The 23,483-nt window shown below is 54.2% G+C and overlaps 1 protein-coding gene across 3 annotated transcripts; it reads left to right on the top strand.

Annotated features, from left to right (window-relative positions):
* The first annotated feature begins 825 nt into the window (after positions 1-825).
* LOC120386878 (ectonucleoside triphosphate diphosphohydrolase 8-like) lies at positions 826-23,374 on the top strand. Of its 3 annotated transcripts, none has more exons than XM_039506873.1 (10): positions 826-940; positions 9,097-9,222; positions 9,859-9,976; positions 10,864-11,014; positions 11,727-11,886; positions 12,532-12,762; positions 14,920-15,186; positions 17,457-17,567; positions 19,249-19,386; positions 22,780-23,374. In XM_039506873.1, the coding sequence occupies exons 2-10, from the start codon at positions 9,109-9,111 to the stop codon at positions 22,990-22,992; spliced, it is 1,503 nt and encodes a 500-aa protein (XP_039362807.1). In that variant the 5' UTR covers positions 826-940; positions 9,097-9,108; the 3' UTR covers positions 22,993-23,374. The 3 variants fall into 3 exon arrangements, with proteins under 3 accessions (XP_039362807.1, XP_039362806.1, XP_039362808.1); XM_039506872.1 differs by lacking the exon at positions 826-940 and adding an exon at positions 992-1,163; XM_039506874.1 differs by lacking the exon at positions 826-940 and adding an exon at positions 1,381-1,567.
* Positions 23,375-23,483: the final 109 nt, after the last annotated feature.

The raw sequence follows: 23,483 nt of genomic DNA, 5'->3' as shown, positions 1-23,483 counted from the left end.
CTCCCGCAGTCCCTGTGGGTCATCAGTCCCCTTCCACTGGGGTGCTGACTCCAAACCCCACCCATGGACAACGCCCAGAGTCTCAGCAAAGAAGCCCCCGGTGTAACAGGGATCCATCACCCCCTGCCTCAGTTTCTCCACCTTCTCAATGTCCAGGCATTAATTCCACTGTCCTTTCTCTAGCCCCTTGTGTCAGGGGTGGACTGCTATACCCACATTCTCCACCACGTGTAAACGGTTGGACTCACGCCTGCGGTGCCTCCTGCTGGTCATCCTTGGGAATTAGCTCAGTCCAGCATCCAGAGCGCCCTCTGCAGGCCAGTGGTCTGCCTGTCTGCTACTGGCCCCCGTGTCCCTCCCAGGACCCCGGTGCCCCTTGAACTGGGTCTCCCCCTCCCAGGGGAACCCCCCACCCCACTATCCCCACTTTGCCTCAGTGTTGGCTACTGCCTAGTCTCCATCTAGCCCCTGTTCACTGGGGCAGACTGCAGTATCAGCCACTCATCATTGGCAAAGGGGGTTTGGACCGGCTGCCCTCTGCAACCCCCCAGTACCTTTTAGCCTATAGCTAGGCCACAGCCTGGGGCTTTCCACGCTGGAGCTCCCCAGCTCCTCTGCCCTTCCCCAGCCCTACTCCACTCAGGTACCTCTTGTCTAGCTCCCTACAGCCAGGCCCATCTCCCACTAGAACTAGAGAGAGACTGTTTTCCTTCTGGCTCCCCTGGCCTTCTTATAAGGCCCTGTTGCTCAGCTTGGGGCATGGCCCCAGCTGCAGCCACTTCCCCAATCAGCCCATCCTAAAGCCCCTTCCCAGGGCTGTTTTAAAGCCCCAAAGGGCAGGAGTGAGTAGCCATCCCCCTACACACCTCCCCCCTCAAAACCCCCACCCCGGGGAATCAAGGGGCCTTCTGGCCTGTGCGACCCAGACAGAAGCAAGCAGGTTAGTGCTATAGGCTACCAGCTGCATCTGCACTAGCAGAGTTTGAGAGCTATGCTGCTGTAGCTAGGAGCCGGGCCCAGCTTCCCAGTGTGGACAAGACCTGAGTGTTTGCAGGAGGAATTTCTCTGACTCTGTCCTGGGGGGGGAACAATTTGTCCCCATTTAACCCAGACTGCGCGTCTCTCTTTGGCATTGAGAAGGGTCTATTTACAGTTGGACAATGGTAAGGAAAAGAGCGAGAGGGGATGGGAGGGAGGAAAACAGCAGGGAACTTGGCAGCGTAAAGAAAAGCCCCTGGCGCTGAATCTCAGAGCCCGAGTCAACTGAGCGGGCCTTACCAGAGCCGTTTGGGCCGGGGCGGGAGGCTGGAAACCCGGGCGGGGAGGGTCTTGGCAGTGGCTTTGCTTTCGCTTTGCTTCTGCGGAGCAGGAAGCAGCAGCCGAGCAGAGCGGGGTCACCGGGGCGCCAGCGCTCGCTCCTCGGCGATCTGCAAAGCCGCAGCCGCTGTTGTGGGGCGCGCAGGGATGCCCAGGCCCCTGCGCGGCGGGGCGGGCTGCCTGCGGGGCAAGGCGGCCGGGCTGTAGGCTCCGCAGCGGGAGGCGGCTGTCCTGGAATCCTGCGCGGCAGGTAACGCGTGACCCGGGGGCTGCTCCGCGTCAGTGTCGGTGCCTGGCCCCGCGCTGCCCAGCAGAACGGCGGGAGGAGCCCGGGGAAGTTCGCTGAAGTGCAGCGGGAGTTGGGCATGTGGCTCCCTCCGGCTCCTCTGAAAACCTCACAGACCTGCCGGGCTGGATCCGTCCCAAGGCCACCTCGCCCTGTGTCCTGGCTACACAGGCACCAGGGCTCCCGAGGAGGGAGGGGCGAGAGCCCTGCAGCAGGCAGCTGGGGGATAATCTGTCCCCCACGTTAGTCTCCAGGGGACCGGCTCAGACCTGGAGCCAGACACTGTACTATCCCCGCCAGAATGTTGTTAGCCATCCGTCCTGTTATCCTGTAACTGCCCAATCCCCTTTTGAATCTTGCACTGCCCTTGTCTGTATTGTGGTAGCACCTAGGAGCCCCAGTCATGGCCCAGGACCCCCAGTTTGCCAGGTACTGTACAAGGAGGCAGCCTCTGCCCTACAATTGGCCTTGTTGATTTTCTGTGGCAGGGAGTTCCACAGTCTAGCTGTGCACTGTGTGAAATAGTATTTACTTCTATCTGTTTTGAATTTGCCACCTTTTAACCTAGCCTATATTACATTTAAAATTCAAGACTGGATCTCTGTTAGATCATCTCATCTCTTTCCCTGGGGCCAGTTCAGGGCTGTTCCTATAATTCACCATTTAGGGAGTTTGGGGGTCTGATGGGGGGCCTGTCTCTGCCTCATCCTCTTCCCTGCAGAAACCACATGGACTCCACCGGGTGTGTGCTCAGTGAAACTTTATTTCGATTCCCTTTCACCAATATCACCCCAATCGCCCGGGCTCCTGCCTGTTTACACTCTGCAGAGCGTTAGGACCTCTCAGCAGGATGTGACGGGAACAGAGATCTCCCTACTGAGGCCTCTGCATGGCTAGACTTAGCTAGCCCTGTTCCTCTTTCTCTCCCCTGCACGTCCTTCCTTCCTGTGCCCTTTTTATCAGCCCAGGGCTCATGGAGCCAGTTGAGTTCTTACCCTCCCAGCCCAGCAGCCTGACTGGATCATTACCCCAAGTTTCTCCTGGGGCACTAATTCACCTCTCAGTGACCAGAGAGCAGGCTCACCTTTGAACTCCCTGCACTGTCACAGGGGGCATCATTAGCGCTGAGGGAAGCTCTCAGGCGTTACCTTTCCTGGGCTTTACTCAGGGTATGGAGAGAAGAAAAATGATGTAATGTGAACTGGGTGAAGTGAAAGAGAAGCCACATCACTGCATGTTTCCTGCAGCGTATCCTTACTGTGCCGCATTCTCACCACATCCTACCTCCCATCTAACGTCCAGCCTCTAGTGCCAGTGAGAGTCCAGAGCACATGGCAGAGGATGCTGTTGTTGCACTTTGGTTGTAGCACAGGCAATACAGCCCGTTGGGCACCCCAAGGCCCGTCGATGCCCAGCTCATGCAAGGGTTAGCCAGATCTAGACATCCCTAGAAGAACCTGCCCTTTGGCTCCTCTGGCCTGGCTCCCTTATGGCTGTATTCTCAATGGCCCAGTTAGTTTCCCTGCACAGCATCTCATTTCCTACTGGGGAGGTGAGCAGGATGGGAGGAGCGGGAGGAGCATGTGGAGACTCTCTGCCCGCGCTGCCTCTGGCTGCTAGCTGTGGGGGGGGGGGGGGGTCAGTTTTGGGAGGTGGATTTGGACATGCCGAACAAGCTTCACACCCGGACCATGCTCAGACACATCACTGAGAGCTGCCATTCCCAGTAAGGCCTGGCCTTGGGGTGGGGGACCAGGGAGGTTGCCCTAGGGTGCCAACAGCTGGAGCAACATTTGGCCAGGCTGGCTTTTGTTTTTTCCCTCCTTGGGTGGTAAAAGGTCTAGGGCTGGCCCTGTTCCCACGTTCGTCAGCTGCCCAGCACCTCAGCAGAGCATGGGCCAAGCTCAGCCCACGTGTCAGTGGGCACCATTCCCATTGTCTTCAGCCTCCACTTAACCCTCCTGGCCGTGGCTGGGAATTCCTCTTCAGTACCCTGTGCAGTGCCACCAGGGTGCTCCCCTGGGCTTTGGGTCAGGCTAACGGAAGCTGCTGGCTTGTGGTTGGTATGTGCCTTCCTCTGCTGCCCTTGGTACAATCCCTCTGCCAGGCCCCACACTTTGTGCGAGCCAGTGAAAAAGGGACTTCTCCCGATAGTTCCTGCTCAGTTTTAACTGAGGGAGCCCAGGGGTCTGCCCAGAGGGGAGAGCATTACAGTGTTTTAGATCCTGCTGTGGGGTGACTGTTGGTAAATGCTGGCTTTCTAATGCTGACAGCTACTGGTGAACTGGGACTGATGCCTGCCTGAGTGCGATCAACATTCCCCCAAAGTCTGGGGGCTATATAGCTATTTATTTGGATTGCGGTAGTGCTAGGAGGGCCCAGTCCAGATCAGGGCTGTGTTGTATCAGGCACTATACAAATACAGAGGAAGACTTAGGTGTAAGACCTGTAATTCTTACACCCTACAAAGGCAATCAACACACAGATGTGGGAGAGAGGGATTCAGTCAGATTGTGGACCCAAGATTTTGGCCAAGGTCCATTTCTGAAATCCGTTTACTATCTCGTTTGCGAGGCCTTGGAAGAAGGGATCTTATGTGATTGCTCTTTCCAAGCACAAGAGAAATTGGCCTCAGATTTTTGTCCCAGTTCCCCAAATGGCCCCCTCAAGGATTGAGCTCACAACGCTGGGTTTAGCAGGCCAATGCTCAAACCACTATTTCCCCTCTCCCCCCAGCAGGGTGCAGCCACACTTGTCACTGCAGTGTACTGTAGCCACATGAGGAGCAGGGGGAGGCAGTATGAAAAAGCTGCTAAAAATAGCAGCCTAGACATGGGAGTCCCAGCTTGGGCATGTATAACCGGGTAGGGTACCTGCCATGGGGGTTCAGGCCTGTAGGGAGCTCTACTCTTCTCACCTAAGCTGTGCCTCACTGTCTACACTCCTATTTATACCCGTGCTAGCTTGGCACGCAGCTGTCCTCTACATACTATCCTCTACATGCTGCCATAAGTGTAGACGTACCCTTAGGCTGTGGCTTTACTTGGAGCTGGAGTGTGATTCCCAACTCGAGCAGACATGCTTGTGCTAGCTCCCATTGAGCTGATGCACTAAAAATAGTAGTGTTGCCACGGTAGCACTCACTCAGTCCCGGTGGGAATGTCCTCGGGTCGGCTAGCCTGTGCTCCTGCTCACTGCTGCCTATGCCACCACAGCTACAATACTAGTGTTAGCAGGAGCTTTTTGACAATATAGTTTTGCGTTGAAGAATGGGTGAGTCATCAAAACCCAGCGTTTTCATGGGGAAGGGTGGGTTGTGATAAATTGCTCAACTCAAAAGTTTTTCAGCAAAAAGTTTTGAAACTGTAGATGTTTCATTTTGAGATTTTTTTAAAATGAAAAATTCCGGTTTTCCTATTCAAAATGTCTTTTGGCTTTGTAATTTACACTAAAAAAGGGTCAAAACCAAACTGAAATTTTTTACATTGTTGAAACAAAATGGTTTTATTGACCTGAACTGAAATTGTTTTCAGATTTTCAGGTCACACAAACATTCAAGGTTTTGACTTTTCATCCTGATTCAGAATGCAAAAATATTTCTTATTCCTGAACATTTTTGCATGACAGGAGAACCATTCCCTATCCAGTATCAGATGGGTAGCTGTGTTAGTCTGGATCTGTAAAAGCAGCGACGAGTCCTGTGGTACCTTATAGACTAACAGATGTATTGGAGGATGAGCTTTCGTGGGTGAATACCCACTTCGTCGGATGCATGTAGTGGAAATTTCCAGGGGCAGGTATAAATATGCAGGCAGGAATCAGGCTAGAGATAACGAGGTTAGTTCAATCAGGGAGGATGAGGCCCTCTTCTAGCAGTTGAGGTGTGAACACCAAGGGAGGAGAAACTGGTTCTGTAGTTGGCAAGCCATTCACAGTCTTTGTTTAATCCTGAGCTGATGGTGTCAAATTTGCAGATGAACTGAAGCTCAGCAGTTTCTCTTTGAAGTCTGGCCCTGTAGTTTTTTTGCTGCAGGATGGCTACCTTTACATCTGCTATTGTGTGGCCAGGGAGGTTGAAGTGTTCTCCTACAGGTTTTTGTATATTGCCATTCCTAATATCTGATTTGTGTCCATTTATCCTTTTATGGAGGGACTGTCCAGTTTGACCGATGTACATAGCAGAGGGGCATTGCTGGCGTATGATGACCTATATTATATTGGTGGACATGCAGGTGAATGAACCGGTGATGGTGTGGCTGGTCTGGTTAGGTCCTGTGATGGTGTCGCTGGTGTAGATATGTGGGCAGAGTTGGCATCGAGGTTTGTTGCATGGATTGGTTCCTGAGTTACAGTTACTATGGTGCGGTGTGCAGTTGCTGGTGAGAATATGCTTCAGGTTGGCAGGTTGTCTGTGGGCGAGGACTGGCCTGCCACCCAACAGGGGCGGCTCTAGGCACCAGCAAACCAAGCTGTTGCCTAGGGCGGCCAAATCTAGGGGGCGGCAGGCTGGGCCGGTGGACCTGCCGCAGTCATGCCTGCGGGAGGTCCACCGGAGCCGCGGACGACCGGACCTGCCGCAGGCATGACTGCGGAGGGGGGCTCGTCCCGCGGCTCGGCTGCGGGAGCTCAAGCGGAGCCGCCGGACCCGCGAACCGTCCGCAGCCGTGCCCGCGGGAGGTCCGCTGTTCCCGCGGCTCCGGTGGAGCTCCCGCAGTCATGCCTGCGGCAGGTCCGCTCGTCCCGGGGCTCCGGTGGACCTGCCGCGGGAGCTCAACCGGAGCCGCGGGAAGAGGGGACCCGCCGCGGGACCGAGGAAGGGCGGCGCAGCGCACCGCGCTGCCTGGGGCAGCCTAATTTCTAGAGCCGCCCCTGCCACCCAAGGCCTGTGAAAGTGTGGGATCATTGTCCAAGATGGGTTATCCAGTTCTCATGAAACTGTACCTACCCCCGGGCAGTTATAGCTCAGGGAGATGACCGTGTTGTTTGTTTGGATTGAATTGAAATGGGGGGGAATTGGAAGCATTTTTGAAATCCTGTGTGCATGTGTGTTGCTTGCTGACCTGTCTCGGTGGACTGCTTTTCCCATGCTGCACCATTGAAAAGAACAGACCTCTCAGCTGATGTGCAGCAGCGAGAAGACAGACAGGGGCATTAAAAAACAAATGGCAAGAACACGGCCAGTCTCTTCTGAAATGTTTTCATTTTCTTTTGGATTCAGATAATGAATATTCCCTTCGTGCCTCAGGAATTGCTTGTTTCCCTCTTTTTCCTTTTCAATCACATTCCTTTCCCTGCCTAACCCTTCCCTGCTCTTTACCTTGTTGGCACGGGGCAGTGTGACCAGTCTGGCAGAGAGAACAGAAAGACCAGAGTGGGTTGACTAGTGATGAAATTACTTGAACACAAGATCTCAAAAGAAAAACCCCACCACCTGTCTACTCCTGAGGGAATTCTGTGCCAAAAAATTCAATATGCTGTGCACAATATTTTAAAACTTTGCAAAATTCTGCCTATTTGTCAAAAAAAACTTTATAATCACACCATTTTCAATTATTTGTTGACAAGTAATTTGAAATAAATTACCAAAATAATTGAAAATGGTGTGATTATATTGTTATTGTGTTTCCATGTTATTTTGACAATTAAAATATGCAGAACTTTTCAGAATTTTACATTTTTAAATTTTTCGGTGCAGAATTCCCTCAAGAGTACCAGGGTTCTGTGTGGCGCAGTCTGATTGTGGGCAGCTCAGTGGGGGGGTCTGGGTGCCGGGGGGGAATCTGGGGCGCAGGGCTTGGTGCAGGGTTCTGGGTGTGGGGGGAATTGGACTCTGCAAGGGGGGGCAAGATGAAAGTGGTTAGGGCTCAGTGTGGGGAGGGAGTGGGGCTGGGTGGGAGTCAGGATGTAGCTGGTTGAGGCTCAGTGGGGTGGGGGTCCGGGTATGGAGGGGCTCCTGATGCAGGGGGTGAGGCTCGGCGTGGTGGGGGTTTGGGGAGCTCGGTGGGGGTGGTTCAGGGTGGACGGAGGGGTCACTGTACAAGGAGCTGCTTCCCTTCTCCACTCAACCCCCATGCATCTGGACCCCCCTGCACCAAACCCTTCCACTGAGCCTCTCCCCACTCCCAGAACCTTCCCGCCCCCCCCCCCCCCAAGGTGCAGAGCTTCCTGCAGCCAGGGGAAGTTTCTGGGGCTTGATCTGACCCAGCCCCGTCTGCTCCGGGCAGGGAAGGGGGAGGGGGGACTCTGTCTCCGTCCTCTTCCCCAGCTGTGACTAAGGCTCCTGGGTTGCCCGGGCGTCCCCAGACCCTCCTCCAGCCAGTGATTTACCTCTCCCCATGGCTGAGCTGTGGAGATGCCTGGAGGGGTGAGTGAGCACTGGTGCAGCTTCTCCTTCCCCACAGAAACCATTTTCTGCAAGGAAGCAAAGGGATTCTGCTGGGGGCGGGGGTCCTGCTGCGCTGCAGTAGCACAGAATTTCCCCAGGAGTAACTTGTCCAATGACTATTCACAAGAAATAATTGGCTTGAAACAGTGCCATACGGCACAGCTGAGCTTGCTGGCCTCACCCACCCAGACAACACCTGGCACCCTTAATGCGAGAGCACAGAACTAAGCTCCAGGAACTCCCAGGTTCACCTTTTCCCTCTGGGGCCTGGAATGTTTAACCTCTGAATCCATTTGTAAAATGAGGGTTCTTCTCTCCGTACTGCATGTGTGTGTGTCTTAAGTTATGAATGATGTAAAGTGCTTTCTTTGCATGCATGTCATTACACTCCCAAGCCTCTTTATTTTTCTGTATTAAATATATTTTAAACAAAATCAAACCTGTCCCCATCCCATAGCCCTAGATCCAATGTGTGTGCCCTGTCTCCCACCAGACCCAAACAGCTCTGCTAGTCTAGAAGGGGGAGGGGCAAGGAATGGAAAGTGAATCTAGAAATGGTGCAGGATCTTGCACTTCAACTTTGGGTTACAGTCTGGATGAGACTGTCTGCTAACTAGGAGAGCAGAACCTGCCATGGGGTCAGAGATGATGGAGTTGGACAATGGGGGTGGCATTGTGATTGGCTGTTCTGCTCAAGTTGTTATGCCAAGGGCCTACCGCAACTTGAGCTGTGCTCTGCATGGTGTGGCATGGAGCAGAAGTAGCAGTCACCAGCAGTTCAGCCTCTCTGGGCTGGGCCAGGCCTGCATATTATGTTATTTGGTCTTATGGGAGCTCTTTCCTCTCTGAGCCTCCTCTGCTCCTCCCTGCACCAAAGCCACCACCAGGGTCATCTAGTTTGCTGTACCATCAGGATGTACAATTGCTCAAATAATGTATGCTTGTGGAGCTGAAAACAGACTCACTGCAGCGGTGACAGGCTCAATGGGACGTGTTAGCCACCCACCGCCCTTGTCCTGAACTCTCTTTAAGAGTAAACCCAGGAACTGGATGGAAAGCAGGAAGATGGGATGTGTTTGTCTTGACACAGCTTCTGCTTTGCTCACAGATTGGTGCAGAAATGTTACGGCGGGATGTCAGGTGCCTTCTTGCAGTGGCTGCAGCTTCAGGAATAGCTACTCTCATCCTCATCCTTGTTCAAGTGAAGGACATTTATCTGCCTGCAAGAACCAAGGTAGAGTACATTGCCTGCAATGACTGATACAGAAACCTCCGCCAGCTGTGTGGATTTGATAGCCTGTTAGAAATAGTATCACACCCTTTTCCATGTCCCCAGACCTGCTGTGTGTCTTCCTGTCTGTTAGTGGTTCTGCTGTGTAACTAAACTAGTTTCTCTTGACTTTTATTTCTACTTTCTCTTTTCCGATCTCATGAGCATCTTGTATGTTTCCTCTCCTCTGTCCTCCTTCCCAGGGTTTCATGTTCCTTCCCTGTTGTCTCTTTCATTCTTGCTTTTCTAAGACTGTTGCAAAACTACCACTTCCTGATATCCCAGCCCCCCATAGCTGTGAACAGGCCCACAGGTTTGAGCCATTCCACGTGTGTCTCCAACTCCTGAGAGCTCTGTGAATGCCACTGCAGGGGTGTGAGACTTGCTGTTTCACACCTCACTTCCCTTTCCACCTCGGAACTTTACCAAACTGCAAAACCCAAGGGATAGAAACAAAGGCCTGGTTAAAGCCGGGCTGGAAGGTCAAACTCTTGCTGAAAGTGCAATTCTTTGTATGCAAGAGTTGAGAACACATACAGCAGCCCTTGTGCAGCAGTGAGCGCTCTGTGACGCCATCTTCCCTCCCGGCTCCCCTTTCAGTATGGGATGGTGTTTGACGCCGGCTCCTCGCACACGGCTCTCTACATCTACCAGTGGCCAGCGGATAAAGAGAACGGCACCGGCATCGTCAGCCAGGCTGAGGCCTGCACCGTGCAAGGTCAGTCAGATGTTTCTCTCTCACCCTTATGCCCTCCACTTGGTTGTGTCCATGTGCCAACAAATGTGTGTGAAATGCTTCTGTCAGGGGCAAAGGTTGCTGTGCTATTTACTGCCCTGCACTTACATTACCCCTCAGGCCTAACAGCACCTCCTGCTGCCTGGATCTCTATGTTACAGGGATAGCAACTGGGCCCCATTCGTCTCCGGTGGGACTCCACAGAAGTCAGTGGAGTTGCACCAGGCATGAGTTTGGCCTTTGCTATTATAGGTGCAGCACAAGCACATATATTACAGGTGGACGTTGGTCCTTTAGCTACCTGCAATATAATGCAGTGGACCCCAGGGAGCAAAGGTGGAAGCTGAACTGTCCACCACATCTCTGTGCCATGGAAAGACCTACAAATCCAAAATGGGAGAAGTGAGTGTGACCCCCCCCATCCCTAGTCTGCTATCTGGAAAGCAGGGGTGACACCCAGCTGTACTGTAAAATGCAGTGAGCCTGGGGGAATGAGAGGTCCCCAGCGCAGCCCCAGGCCCAGTCACCCCGACCTTTGTCTGCATTCAAGCTCTGTGTCGTAGTAACGGGCAGACCCAGGATGCATGGGTGTCCTATGGCCCAGCCGCCAGGCAGGAGCAGCCTCTCCCACAGTGCTCTGCTGCAGGAGTGTCATTTGCTATGGGGCAAGGAGGGCAGTTCCCCCCAGACCTTGGTTGGCCCTCCGCAGACTTTTCCTACATCTATATGCTCCTCTTCCCTGCATGCTGATGCCAGCAAACAACTGACCCTCACTCTGGGCTCTCCAGCCCCAGGTGCCAGCAGTGTTGCCAGTCCCTGTCTCAGGTGCCTGGCTGAGCTCAGGCTCTCACTGAGATGCTTTATTCCAGGACCTGGGATCTCCAGTTACGCTGACAACCCCACGAGGGCCGGAGCCAGCCTGAGGGCCTGTCTGGACAAGGCCATGACGATCATCCCTGCGGAGCAACAGAGAGAAACGCCCACCTACCTGGGCGCTACTGCGGGCATGCGGCTGCTGAGGTACCGGGCGTGACTGTGAGGAGGGCAGCTCCGCACAGGGAAAAGCCGGTTCCCACCACACACAGGCCTGTGCTCTAGTGACCGCAGCACTGGCCTCTTGTGGGGCTGAAATGATGAGGCAGTGATGGCTTGGTGGTGAAGCCTCCGGTTCATCATAGGCACAAATCCTGCAGGGCTGACCTGGCCCTTCCTCCCTCCCCAGTCACCCGCCATTCGCTGGGGGAGTCTTTGGGGACAGACCTCAAATCCATGCTCTGCACAGGTGGTAACATTTTCCATGTGCCTCTGTCACACTCATGCAGCTTGTTCACCTACTGCTTTCCCTCCACTCCAGAGTGGGCTGCATGTCAATGGGGCGCGTGTGCATTGCTAAACTCCTGGGGGCGTGGGGGTTGCAGGACCAGTCGGTCTAGGCAAGGCTCTTACCATTGGGGCACCACCATGGCAATGTGAGGAGATGCAGTTGACATTTTCAATGTAAGTGCCAGAAACTTTGTAATTAAGCATTAACTACATTCCTGTTCTGTTACTGGCTGACTTGATGGAGTGTCAGGAGCAGGGACCCTTTTCTCACCCACTTCGGCACCTCCAGGGAAGATGCTCGTGTTCAGGTTTAGTACCCCTCTGGAAGGGATTAGATTAGGCAGTCACTGTGCATGCCGCACCATATCTGTCAGGAGCCCAGTGGAATCTCTCCCCTCCCCATTCGCAGGGAGCAGAACAGCACAAAAGCCGACCTGGTCTTTGCAGAGGTCTCCAAGACCATCCGGAAGTACCCTGTAGATTTCCGTGGCGCTCAGATCCTCACTGGGAATGAGGAAGGATCCTTTGGCTGGATCACAATCAACTACCTGCTGGAGACGCTCATCAGGGTCAGTGCCTGTGCAGAGGGGGAAGGGAAGGGAGTGACCTTGGCTGGCTGGGCTGCTCCTTTTCTATGGAAAACGGATCAGACGAAGAGCCAACATGGCAGGTCGTCTCAGCCCAGCTTATTTCCCTGACGTGCTCCCTTCTCTGGCTTGTTCTGTCTTGGCTTCATCTGGGAATTCCCATACCACATGAGAATCCAGGGCTCTGGAAGCTGGATTTTGAGTCTCTGACACCCCTGACATAGGACCAAACCCCTCACAAGAGGAGCTGGTGTTTCTTTACTTAGGAGGGTGCTGGTGTCTCCCTGTCAGCTTCAGGCAGCAACTTCCAGTAGCTTCAGCTGCAGGCAGCAGCACTTCCATGGTAGGAGGGATTTGGGGAGACCATGGCCCATGACAGGCCTCAGCTTTTGGATGAGACAGATGTCTAGTTAAGGGGCAGAAAAGACACCCCCTGAGTGGCAGCTGGTCTCCTAGGCCCCACATCCCAGTGCAAGAGTCATGGACACTGATTAACAGACATGCTTCCTTGCTCAGCCTGTGATGCTGCTTTCCTATGGAGATGAGCACTCTATCCCCTGACCCTCCAGTGACACCGTTCTTAACTCTAGGCACCAGCAGTGAACCGATTCCATGTGGTGGGGGCAGTTCTCTTTCACAGGGATGTGGATACACCCTGAGGCCGCTGCAGTTGTGGGAGCGCTGGATCTTGGAGGAGCCTCGACCCAGATAACCTTTCACCCTGGTCGTGCCATCGAGGACAACAGCACTGAAGTCCTCTTCCGGTTGTATGGGACCAACTACTCGCTTTATACCCACAGCTACCTCTGCTACGGAGAAAACCAAGCCTTGAAGAAGCTAATTGCTTCCCTCAGAGAGGTATTCTCCTGAATCTGCCCATTCCCTCTTCCCCAGGCCAGGGGCTCCCTGAGTCTGGTAGCACAAGCACAACTGTAGTGGGATGCGCACATGGCCCTATGGAGCTATTGCACCTTTGGCTGCAAAAGGCAAAGCTAGTAATAACTTGGCACTTCATATAATGAGATCCGTCCCTGCCAGCTCCTTACCTCTATTGCTCCCCGCGTGGGAGGTGTTAGCCCTGTGCTGCAGAGATGGCAACACCTTAAAATATTACCTCTGATGTTGGGTACCCGCTGGAGGTGCCTCTGACCTGGTTTTCAGAGCCAAGTGGCACCTGCAGCTCCCACTGACTAGAACTGGGGATGCCAAGCACCTCTGAAAAGCTGGCCTGAGGTGTCTCAGGTTGGGCAACAAACATACTGGCTGTTTGCGAGTAGCTGCTGTAAGAGGCTCATCCTACACTCCAGGAGGAGTCTGTGGCCCAGGTGGCATCAGAGCTTGAGTTCTTGTGGTGCTTAACTCCCCTGGCTGTAGGCAGGGATGTGTGTGCAGCACAGAGCTTTACCCAGCTCCGTGAATACCAGCAGCATAGCAGGCTCTGCATGGCCCTGTGCTGTTTAACTTCCATAGCAGATCTATGGGCCTCCCTGTGCAGGGAGCTGTGATCTGACTGCGCAGGGGCGAGTTGCAGGGAGACTAGATGCCCTTTCAGTCTATCAGCGGGTTTCTGTAGCAGGGCTCTGGTGCTGGGGCACGTGCATGCGACTCTGGGCCTTCTTTCGAGGCTTTGGCTCTGCACCTGAGACAGCTGACCACAGCTCACGTGGCAGCTTGGAGGCAGCGTTTCCTAGAAGAGGGAGCCTGCTCAGCTGGGACAGACAGCAGTGTCAAGGAGGGACCGAGCAGGAGCTCTTGGCACTAGGCAGGCAAAAGGTTTGGCAGGAGATTCCTGCAGGGACAGGTTAGCAGTCTAAACAGGGAGAGGCGGCCGATGGGAAGGTGCGGCAGAGTCTGTGAGAGACACGGCCCGCTGAGGTGACACTGAAATTCTGCTGCTGGTTGGGGAGCCAGCCCACAAGCTGTCCCCTGGCTTGCTGGCTCCAGTTCGTTACAAGTTGGGTGAAAGAATGAGAAGTGCCGGGCAAAATGTCCGAGTGTGCAGAGTGTTTTTGTAAAGATGAATCAGTGCCTGCCCTTGGCTTTTGGCTCTTCCCCACCTGTGCTCTCCCCTTTAAAACAAGCTGATCTAGCACACGGTGACCTGACAGGAAAGAGAAACCCAGCGTGAGATTGTCCATTCAGCTGCACACGTGCAAACTGAGGGGGAGGTATAGCTCAGTGGTTTGAGCATTGGCCTGCTAAACCAGGGTTGTGAGTTCAATCCTTGAGGAGGCCATTTAGGGGTTGGGGCAAAAATCTGTCTGGGGATTGGTCCTGCTTTGAGCAGGGGGTTGGACTAGATGACCTCCTGAGGTCCCTTCCAACTCTCATATATTCTATGATTCTATGAAACCACAGGAGGATCCATGGCAAAACTAGTGCCCTTCCTGCCTGAGGATCTCCATTGAGGAGGCTCTGGATGGTCCTGAATCTCTGTGGTCGTCCATAGAATATAATGTGAATCTTGTCTTGATCTTTCGTCACGTGGGAATGAATGTCTCCCAAAGGAGCGAAGCCGGTGGGGTGCAGGACTGTGAGCCAGTGCGGGCGCAAGGGGAGGAATGCAGAGCACTGGTGCTGAGGGTTGGTCCTAGTCCAGCCCTCGTTCTGCTGAGTGGACACAGGGGCTGTCAGCCTGCAGGAGCAGAGCAGGGGGGGCTGGTCAGACCCTTCTTGATTTTTTTCCCTTCCCCATCCGACAGTTTAATTCCTGCAGCCGGGTAAGGAGGGAAAGGAGATCACTGCTTGGAATGGGCCCAGAGTGGGAAGGGAATGTTTCCCTCTGAGAGATTAGCAGGCTCCTCAGCAGGATTCTGGAGAAAATCCAGTGCGCATAGGGATGCGCAGCATCTTGGGGCTGCCCTCTGCTTTCTCCGCTGTGGGATGTTCCAGACTGCTAGGGGGTGTGTGTGTGGGGGAGGGAGTGGGGGTGTGGGTGGGGTGGGGGTGTGTGGGGACGGGGGTTTGCCTGCTATCCCTAGCCTGAGAGCTGCTAACGGGTTCCCCTCTCTCTAGGAGAACCTCACCTCTCAGCAGATCTCCCACCCGTGCTACCCCAAGGGATATGAGGAGAACGTCACTGCCGCTGCCCTGTATGACAGTCCCTGCGTCCCGGCACCAGCTGCACGTGACCCCAGCCAGATCCTCACGGTGCGGGGGACAGGAGCCCCAGCGGAGTGCAGGAGTGCCATCCAGAAACTCTTCAACTTCACAGCCTGTGGGGCCAACAGGACGTGCGGGTTCAACGGGGTCTACCAGCCGCCGGAGCATGGGCAGTTCTTTGTAAGGGAGCCTTCCCTTCTCTTCTAGCAGGCTACCACACTGGTGGGATCTGGGTTCTGAGGGATCTCATGCTGGCTGAGGGCCCTTGTACCTCAGGGGGAGGGGGGGGGTGCTGTGGGGGGAAATTCCCATTGGTACTAATGCGAGTGAATGTCTGAAAGCCAGGACCAGCCCAGTGCACAGAACAAGCGGCTGCTATGTCTCTTGTGACACTTCCTTCCAGCATATGGCATCTTGGTGATCTCGGGCTGGGGGCACATGGGGCAGGGCGTGGGGCGAGTTGCAATTTGTAACTGTCTGTAAACGTGGGAAAGTGAAGTGGATGTGTTGTCTACATGGGCAAGTTGCAAAGATTCAACTCTAAATCAACGTGTGTAAAGCAGTGCCCATACATGTGAGGGTTCTTAGAGCACGTCTACATGGCAATACCAGGGGTGACTGCAGCACAGGTGGCCATAGCTGTGATAGTTTTACCAGCGTTAGAGCGACTACAAATAGCAGAGTAATGAGGCCACACAGGCTTCACAAGCGCACCAGGGACTCAGGGTTTGTCCTGCTACCCTGCGCTGGACCCCCGCTGCTGTGTCTACCCTGCTTGTTTTAGCCATGCTAGTGTGGGTGAAGCTAGTGCAGGTAAATCTGCCTGAGATTACACTCCTCAGCTTGCAGGGTAGACATCCCTCAGTTCAAACCAGGCTACATTTCGGTTTCACCTACGTTGATTAGGAATTGGTGAAAACGAAACCAAAATAAACATCTTTCGAACTGCAATCTGAGCATCCGCTGACCTAGCTCTGTTTAAATTCTCACTATACATTAAATTCACACAATGTCCCCATCCAGATGAGGCCTTAAGAAAGGAGGCAGCTCTCAGCTCTGCAGCACTGGCACCACCCAGACATGCCGTGGATATGTGAATAGGCAGGTCACATGGACCTTCCTGTCCTCACACCTCAGTTCTGAGCTACAGCACTCGGCTCCTAATCCAGTGCCCCTCTTGTCTGGAGACAGACTTCCAGATGCTGGTGGTGCTCGTGTGGCTTCCACCAAAGGGATGTGGGACGATACCCCTCTGTCCCCACAGCGTGAATGTTGGAAAATGCAGGGCCGGCTCTACTGTTTTCGCTGCCCGAAGCAGCGCACCGAATTGCCGCCGCAGACGGCGGGGGCAGCCCGTGTGCCCTTAGGGCGGCACGCACGTTTCCGCCGCGGTGGCAATTCGGCGGCAGCAAGACAGAAGCTGCACCGCTGCGGACAGCTAAACATAGAAGCTGCCGCCGAATTGCCGCGGCGGCGGAAACGCGCCTGCCGCCCTAAGGGCACACAGACTGCCCCCCCTGCCCGCGACGGCAATTCGACGCACTGCTTGGGGGCAAAAACACACGGACTGCCGCCCCTTGCAGATTGCCGCCCCAAGCACCTGCTTGGAATGCTGGTGCCTGGAGCCGGCCCTGGAAAGATGGGCTCCACTATCCCATACCACGCCAATCCCAAACCTCCCCAACCTGCATTTCGTACCTAGGGAGACGTAGCGCATGTTCCTGAATGTCTGTGCCCAGGATCTGGGTGGCTTGGTGCCTCAGTCCATGCTGTCTCTCAGGGACAGTCACGCTTCCCTGAACTCCCCTTTCCCCCAGCTCCTGTTATTTCCCCGCTCCCAGGCCAGTGCAGAGACTATGGAGGTGTTGGACTGACATGTGCCCATTTCTCCTCTTGCCCATCCATGCACCCATCAGACTATATTCCAGTGCTACCTCTGTCTGGTGCAAGCTGCATCTCATGAATGTAACCCTTGTTATTTAGATCTTATCTACAGCTCTCTGTGCTGGGAAAACTAGTGGGGTTCCCTGGGCTCAGTTCTTTGAACTCGCGAGACACTAGGAAGCTTGGGCTGTCCTCTCTGCCCCGTAGGCCTTGGTGATAATACTGCCCTATGAGCATGTGCCCTGGGAAGTCATGCTTCCAGCCATGGGCAGTGGCTCAGAGTGTGTTCAGATCCCTAGCTAGTTCGGTCCCTGCTATGAATGGTCCCACGCCCATTGCTCTGCTTCAGGCACTGTTCACTGGCACTAATGTCATGTCCAGAGGAGTGTGGGAGAATCCCCCCTAACACCCTGCTGCCTTTCTGTGGCTGCCTCCTTTCGGTTAGGGGAGATGGAAGCAGGTTTATGGAGCCTGCAGTGAAGAGTTGGGGTGGCTGAGGCCATTGGCCTGCAGAGAGCTTGTCACTGAGGGCTGGCTGCTTGGCTAACCTGCTTTTTTGTTGTAAGGCCTTTTCCGGATTTTATTCCGTCTTCCACTTTCTGAACCTGACCAGTGGGCATCCCTTGAGTGACGTCAGTGCCACCATCGAGCACTTCTGTGCTAAGGACTGGAAGGAGGTGAGACCCCTGGTTAGCAGCCGCCGGTGCTGTCATGTAATGCCTGAATCTAGAAGCAGGGGGAAACTGGAGAACACACGGGTACCATTAGCAGGCTGGGATTCTCCTTCCCTTGGGATCTTCTTGTGGGGGAGCCTTGGCTTGGGCAGAAAGATGGGGGACAAATCGTTAGATTTTGGGTTCTAAAGTCTTCTGGGACTTCTGCCCCCTGGGTTTTCTGGAGTTCAGCTGGCTCGTTGTGCATCAGTGGTCTGCAGAGGATTTCCCAATGGTGCGTGTAACTGCCTCTGCTGCGGTGCTGAATTATTTATCCATCTCCAAGCAGTGATGCATCTTGCTAGGTTCCCAGGGGTTTAAACCCCAGCTCCTCTCAGTGCCTTGTGCACTATCTGGCTGAGGGGTAAATTCAGCCATGATCAGATCTGCTGATGTGTGGGCAGCAAACTGAGAGGAAAGAAGGAGCAGTGGGAGCTGCAGAGAGCAAGGAGAGAGGGAATTGCAAAGCGCTGTCTATAGCCGGGAGAGGAAACAGCCCAAGGCGACAGAGCTGGAGCCAGCAGTGGCTGTGCTGGCTTAGTAAAAGGAGTCACTTTCCATCCTGGCTCTGTCATGTGAGCCTAGTTACTTGTGTGAGGGACCCAGGGCCATGCCATAGGGAAGCTGTGGCAGCGGGACTGGGAGGGGAGGCCCCTCTGTGCGGCTCTGTGTTCTGAAGGGCTCAGAGCTCCTGCACCAGAGCCATGTCTCCTGGTGACTGGAAGCAGCGAGGATAAGCATGCTGTAGGAGAGACCTCCCCTGGAGAAACCCTCTGGCCTGCTGCTCCTTCTCACGCAAAACCTGGGTGACAGATTCTTCACCCTGCGCTCTCAGGATGGAGACTCGGCCGGGCCCAAAGTCCTGAGGGTCCCAGTTATCCCAGTGGCAGAGCAGAGGGTGAGTGCAGGGTAGAGCAGTGAGGGGAGTGGGGCTGCATGCCTAGGGGTCAGTGACAGCTGCCCTCTCGAGGTCCCCAGCTTGGATCTGGCCCAGGTTGGTAGTGACTGGAATCTAAAGCACAGTGGGTGCCTCTGCCACGTGCCTGGCTTGGAGCTGAAATATCAGGTCTGTGGGTGGGGCCAGTGGGGTAAGGGAGCCTCTCTGACCTGTGGCTCGCTAATTCGTCTTTGACTACTGCAGTAAATATGCCCAGTGGTCTGTGATGGGATGTTAGATGGGTTGGGATCTGAGTTACTACAGAGAATTCTTTCCTGGGTGCTGGCTGGTGAGTCTTGCCCACATGCTCAGGGTTTAGCTGATCGCCATATTTGGGGTCAGGAAGGAATTTTCCTCCAGGGCAGATTGGCGGAAGCCCTGGGTTTTTCTTTTTTTTTTTTTTTTTTTTTTTGCCTTCCTCTGCAGCATGGGGCACAGGTCATTTGCTGGAAGATTCTTTGCACCTTGAAGTCTTTAAACCATGATTTGAGGACTTCAATGGCTCAGACACAGGTTTGATACAGGAGTAAGTGGGTGGGTGAGATTCTGTGGCCTGCGTTGTGCAGGGGGTCAGACTAGATGATCATAATGGTCCCTTCTGACCTTAAAGTCTGATTCTTTCCCAGAGTAAAGTTACCAATGGGCTAACGGGGCATCTCTATATGGGAACAGCAGGTTTGCACTGACCCTGGCCCCCCATGTCCCTAGGTGCAAATGGTGGATCCTGGCATGAACAAGACCCGCCTGCAGGATTACTGCGCTGCCAGCACCTACATTCTCACCCTCCTGCTGCAAGGCTACAAGTTTGACAACCAGACATGGAGCAACATCCATTTCCACCGGCAGGTAGGACATCTCCCTGGCAGGGTCTGCTGCGCAGCCTGGGTCACGTCCCTGGAGCGGGTCGGTCCCCAGCCTGCCTGAGGGAAATCTGCCCCATCAGTGCCCAGCTGAGGGGAAATGGAGCTAAAGGGCCTGTGCAGTCTTTACCCTGCTCCCCCTAGCCCAGCATGGGCACTGGAATAGCTCTCCACTTCTTCCCTCCCTCTGGGGTAATGCAGCCTGCTGGGGTTCTTGGCATTGAAATCTCAGCATTGGAATCATAGAATCATAGAATCTCAGGGTTGGAAGGGACCTCAGGAGGTCATCTAGTCCAACCCCCTGCTCAAAGCAGGACCAAACCCAACTAAATCATCCCAACCAGGGCTTTGTCAAGCCTGACCTTAAAAACCTCTAAGGAAGGAGATTCCACCACCTCCCTAGGTAACCCATTCCAGTGCTTCACCACCCTACTAGTGAAAGTTTTTCCTAATGTCCAACCTAAACCTCCCCCTCTGCAACTTGAGACCATTACTCCTTGTTCTGTCATCTTCTACCACTGAGAACAGTCTAGATCCATCCTCTTTGGAACCCCCTTTCAGGTAGTTGAAAGCAGCTATCAAATCCCCCCCTCATTCTTCTTTTCTGCAGGCTAAACAATCCCAGTTCCCTCAGCCTCTCCTCATAAGTCATGTGCTCCAGCCCCCTAATCATTTTTGTTGCCCTCCACTGGACTCTCTCCAATTTATCCACATCCTTCTTGTAGTGTGGGGCCCAAAACTGGACACAGTACTCCAAATGAGGCCTCACCAGTGCTGAGTAGAGGGGAATGATCACATCCCTCGATCTGCTGGAAATGCCCCTACTTATACAACCCAAAATGCCATTAGCCTTCTTGGCAACAAGGGCACACTGACTCGTATTCAGCTTTTTGTCCACCGTAACCCCTAGGTCCTTTTCTGCAGAACTGCTGCCCAGCCATTCGGTCCCTAGTCTGTAGCAGTGCTTGGGATTCTTCCGTCCTAAGTGCAGGACTTTGCACTTGTCCTTGTTGAACCTCATCATATTTCTTTTGGCCCAATCCTCTAATTTGTCTAGGTCCCTCTGTATCCTATCCCTACCCTCCAGCGTATCAACCACTCCTCCCAGTTTAGTGTCATCTGCAAACTTGCTAAGGGTGCAGTCCACACCATCCTCCAAATCGTTAATGAAGATATTGAACAAAACCGGCCCCAGCACCGACCCTTGGGACACTCCACTTGATACCGGCCGCCAACTAGACATGGAACCATTGATCACTACCCGTTGAGCCCGACCATCTATCCAGTTTTCTATCCACCTTACTGTCCATTCATCCAGCCCATACTTCTTTAACTTGCTGGCAAGAATACAGTGGGAGACTGTATCAAAGGCTTTGCTAAATAGCACATCCACTGCTTTCCCCTCATCCACAGAGCTGGTTATCTCATCATAATCACTGGTGCCATCCAGGGGCTGCCCAGCTACATTGCACAATCCAAATTATACAATTGTGCCAGTCTGGAAAAAAGTTGCATTTTATGTCTCTCTCTATCTCTCCCCATAGCCAAAGAAATAAGGAACTGAAAAGGCATTTGAGTTACTCTGCCTGCCCCAGTTCTCCTGCAGCCACTGCAGGTCTGTTCCCTTCCCTGGGAGTCTATTTGTGCAGTCTGGTGCAGTAGCCCATAAGGCTTGTCCCTCCATTACACTGTCCATTACACTGTCCCTCCATTACACTGTCCATTACACTGTCCCTCCATTACACTGGTTCTCACGTAAATCCAGCCATGTGGCAGGTGAGCCTGGCACATGAGGTCTGAGAGGCAGTCAGGTCGCAGGAATCCAAGCCCCCCAATCTGGATTATAAACCCTGCAGATGGTACGTGCTCTGCATGTCAGTAACCCAGCCCTGATAGAGTGCAGAAAAAGGGCCTTAAATATGTCCTCCTTCAGGGAGGCAACGGCTGTCATGGTAAATGGAGTCACTGTGAGTTGGGTCCTAATAAGGGTCGGAGTAGCTGGTTCCCATGCAGCTGGATGGTGGCTTAAGCTAGACACGCTCAGTCTAACCCAGCCCCTGTATCCTCTGTAGCTCTGTGGGCCTAAGTATTGCTGCAGCAGCATCCCTGCATTCTATGCAGATCAGAGACTAGGATGTGATGTGTGTGTGCTGGAGGATGGGACAGATTATCTCCTCACTGCCGACTACCAGGTTCTTGTCCCTTCCCTTGATACATCTGATGCTGGCCACTGCCACAGACAGGGTACTGGACCATATGGATGTTGGCTCTGAGCCAGTTTGGCAACTCCTGTGTTCTGTTCTGAGGCAGCTCAATGGAGACTGTATGAATGAAATCTGAAAATCAATGAACCAGTCCCGTCACTCTGGGTTTGCTGAGATTCCATTCAATTTTCCTGATGCTGTCTCGAGCCCCCTGATTTTGCACTCACATGGCAGCACTGCATTTGAAGCTGTCAGGCTAGGTGGGAGGTTTTGGTACCTGGAAAGGCCTGGCAGGGTTTGGTGTTGTGAGAGAAACACATTAGCTGTCTGCTTCTTGAAATGCTCCCTGATGAAACTGCTGATGTTTCACTTGCCACCTTTAAGTTTCAGAATTAACAATTCCTTGAGATGAATGAGGCAGGTCATGGCTCTCTGCTTTCATCTTGAGCTGTCTGCAGGCTCACAGCCAGCACCACTTACACGCTTCTCATTTTCTTCCCTACTGTGGGGGCTACAATGCCCTTTAGTTGTTAAAGTTGCAAATTTAAATTCTAGAGCACAATTTCACAGCAATGGAGGATGGGGGCAGGTTCTGTGCCTGGGGGAGGGCTCTGGGGTGGGTTCCGGTGCCAGGCGAGGACTCCAGACCAGAGCTCCGGGGCCAGGCGAGAGCTCCAGGCCCAGGTGTGGGTTCTGGGGCAGGTTCTGGGGCTGGATGAGGGCTCCGGGACCGGGTGTGGGCTCTAGGGCAAGGCGAGGGCTCCGGGGCCAGGCAAGAGCTCCAAGCCCAGGTGTGGGCTCTGGAGTGGGTTCTAGGGCAGGGCGAGGGCTCCAGGGCCGGGTGAGGGTTCCAGAGTTGGGTGTGGGTTCTGGGGCCAGGCGAGGGCTCCAGGGTGGGCTCCAGGGCCGGGTGAGGGTTCCAGAGCTGGGTGTGGGTTCTGGGGCAAGGCGAGGGCTCCAGGGTGGGCTGCAGAGCTGGGTGTGGGTTCTGGGGCCAGGCGAGGGCTCTGGGGTGGGGTCTGTGGCTGTTGAACAGCAGAATGACTACATAAGAACCAGTGCACTCGGTATTGCTGTAAATCACTGAAGAAGGCTCTGATTCACCTCCTTCCCTGCCCAGCACTGAGTGCCCGCCCCTTGTGAGTCCATACAACTTCTCTGCTCTCTCCTCTCAGGTGGCTGCTGTGGATGTGGGCTGGAGCCTGGGCTACATGCTGAACCTCACCAACACAATCCCCTTGGAGGCTCCCAACCGCGTGAAGGGGCAGCGGCCTGACCTGTGGGCAGCGGCTGTGGTCACCACCTGCCTCACGCTGGCCATGATCCTCTGGACAGGCCTGGCCCTGTGCTATCAGTGGCCCTCTGCCACCTATGAGACTATGCTGTAGCTGGCCAGTGCTCCTCGGGCTGGGGCACTGCTGCCATCAGGAGCCACACATGGCTTTCCCCGGACATCACGCAGTCCTGTGTTTAGAGACGTTCGTGGCCTTGCAAGCCAGTGCCCCTACTTGCTGCTGGAGGCAGGGTCTGGGAGAGAAACCCCTCCCCAGGGAGGGTGGGAATGTTGGGTTTGAAGGACAAATGCCACCTGTTGGCAAATTGGTGACACTTTTCAGTCAAATCTCAGCCCTGTGAGCTGTGCTGGCTTCCTGCTCTCCCCCCACCTCGCTTTCCAGTCAGCAAGGCCTGCTGTGCAAATAAAGGCTACCCTGAGGAGGTGCTGCTGTGTCCTGCAAAGCCCAGTTTGGGGGGGGGTGGCCCAAATGGTTTGTGGGGGAGGAGCTTAGTCTGTAGTGGGTGTCTAGGCAGTGGGTGGTGGCAATGGAAGGGGTGGAGAGGCTGGTTTACAGGGCTTGGGGAGGGGTGGTTGTGGGTGTCC

The sequence above is a fragment of the Mauremys reevesii genome, linkage group 19 (genome assembly GCF_016161935.1).
Source record: "Mauremys reevesii isolate NIE-2019 linkage group 19, ASM1616193v1, whole genome shotgun sequence".
NCBI classification, from domain to species: Eukaryota; Metazoa; Chordata; order Testudines; family Geoemydidae; genus Mauremys; species Mauremys reevesii.
The sequence above is the reverse complement of the archived record's forward strand: the minus strand, read 5'-3'. Positions and strand labels throughout refer to the sequence as shown.

What these genes read in the sequence shown, in the direction of transcription:
- LOC120386878 (XM_039506872.1), top strand. An exon ending in GCGGGCATGCGGCTGCTGAG is followed by an intron (nt 11,015 to 11,726) that starts GTACCGGGCGTG and finishes CCCCATTCGCAG; the next exon opens with GGAGCAGAACAGCACAAAAG. An exon ending in CGGAGCATGGGCAGTTCTTT is followed by an intron (nt 15,187 to 17,456) that starts GTAAGGGAGCCT and finishes TTTTGTTGTAAG; the next exon opens with GCCTTTTCCGGATTTTATTC.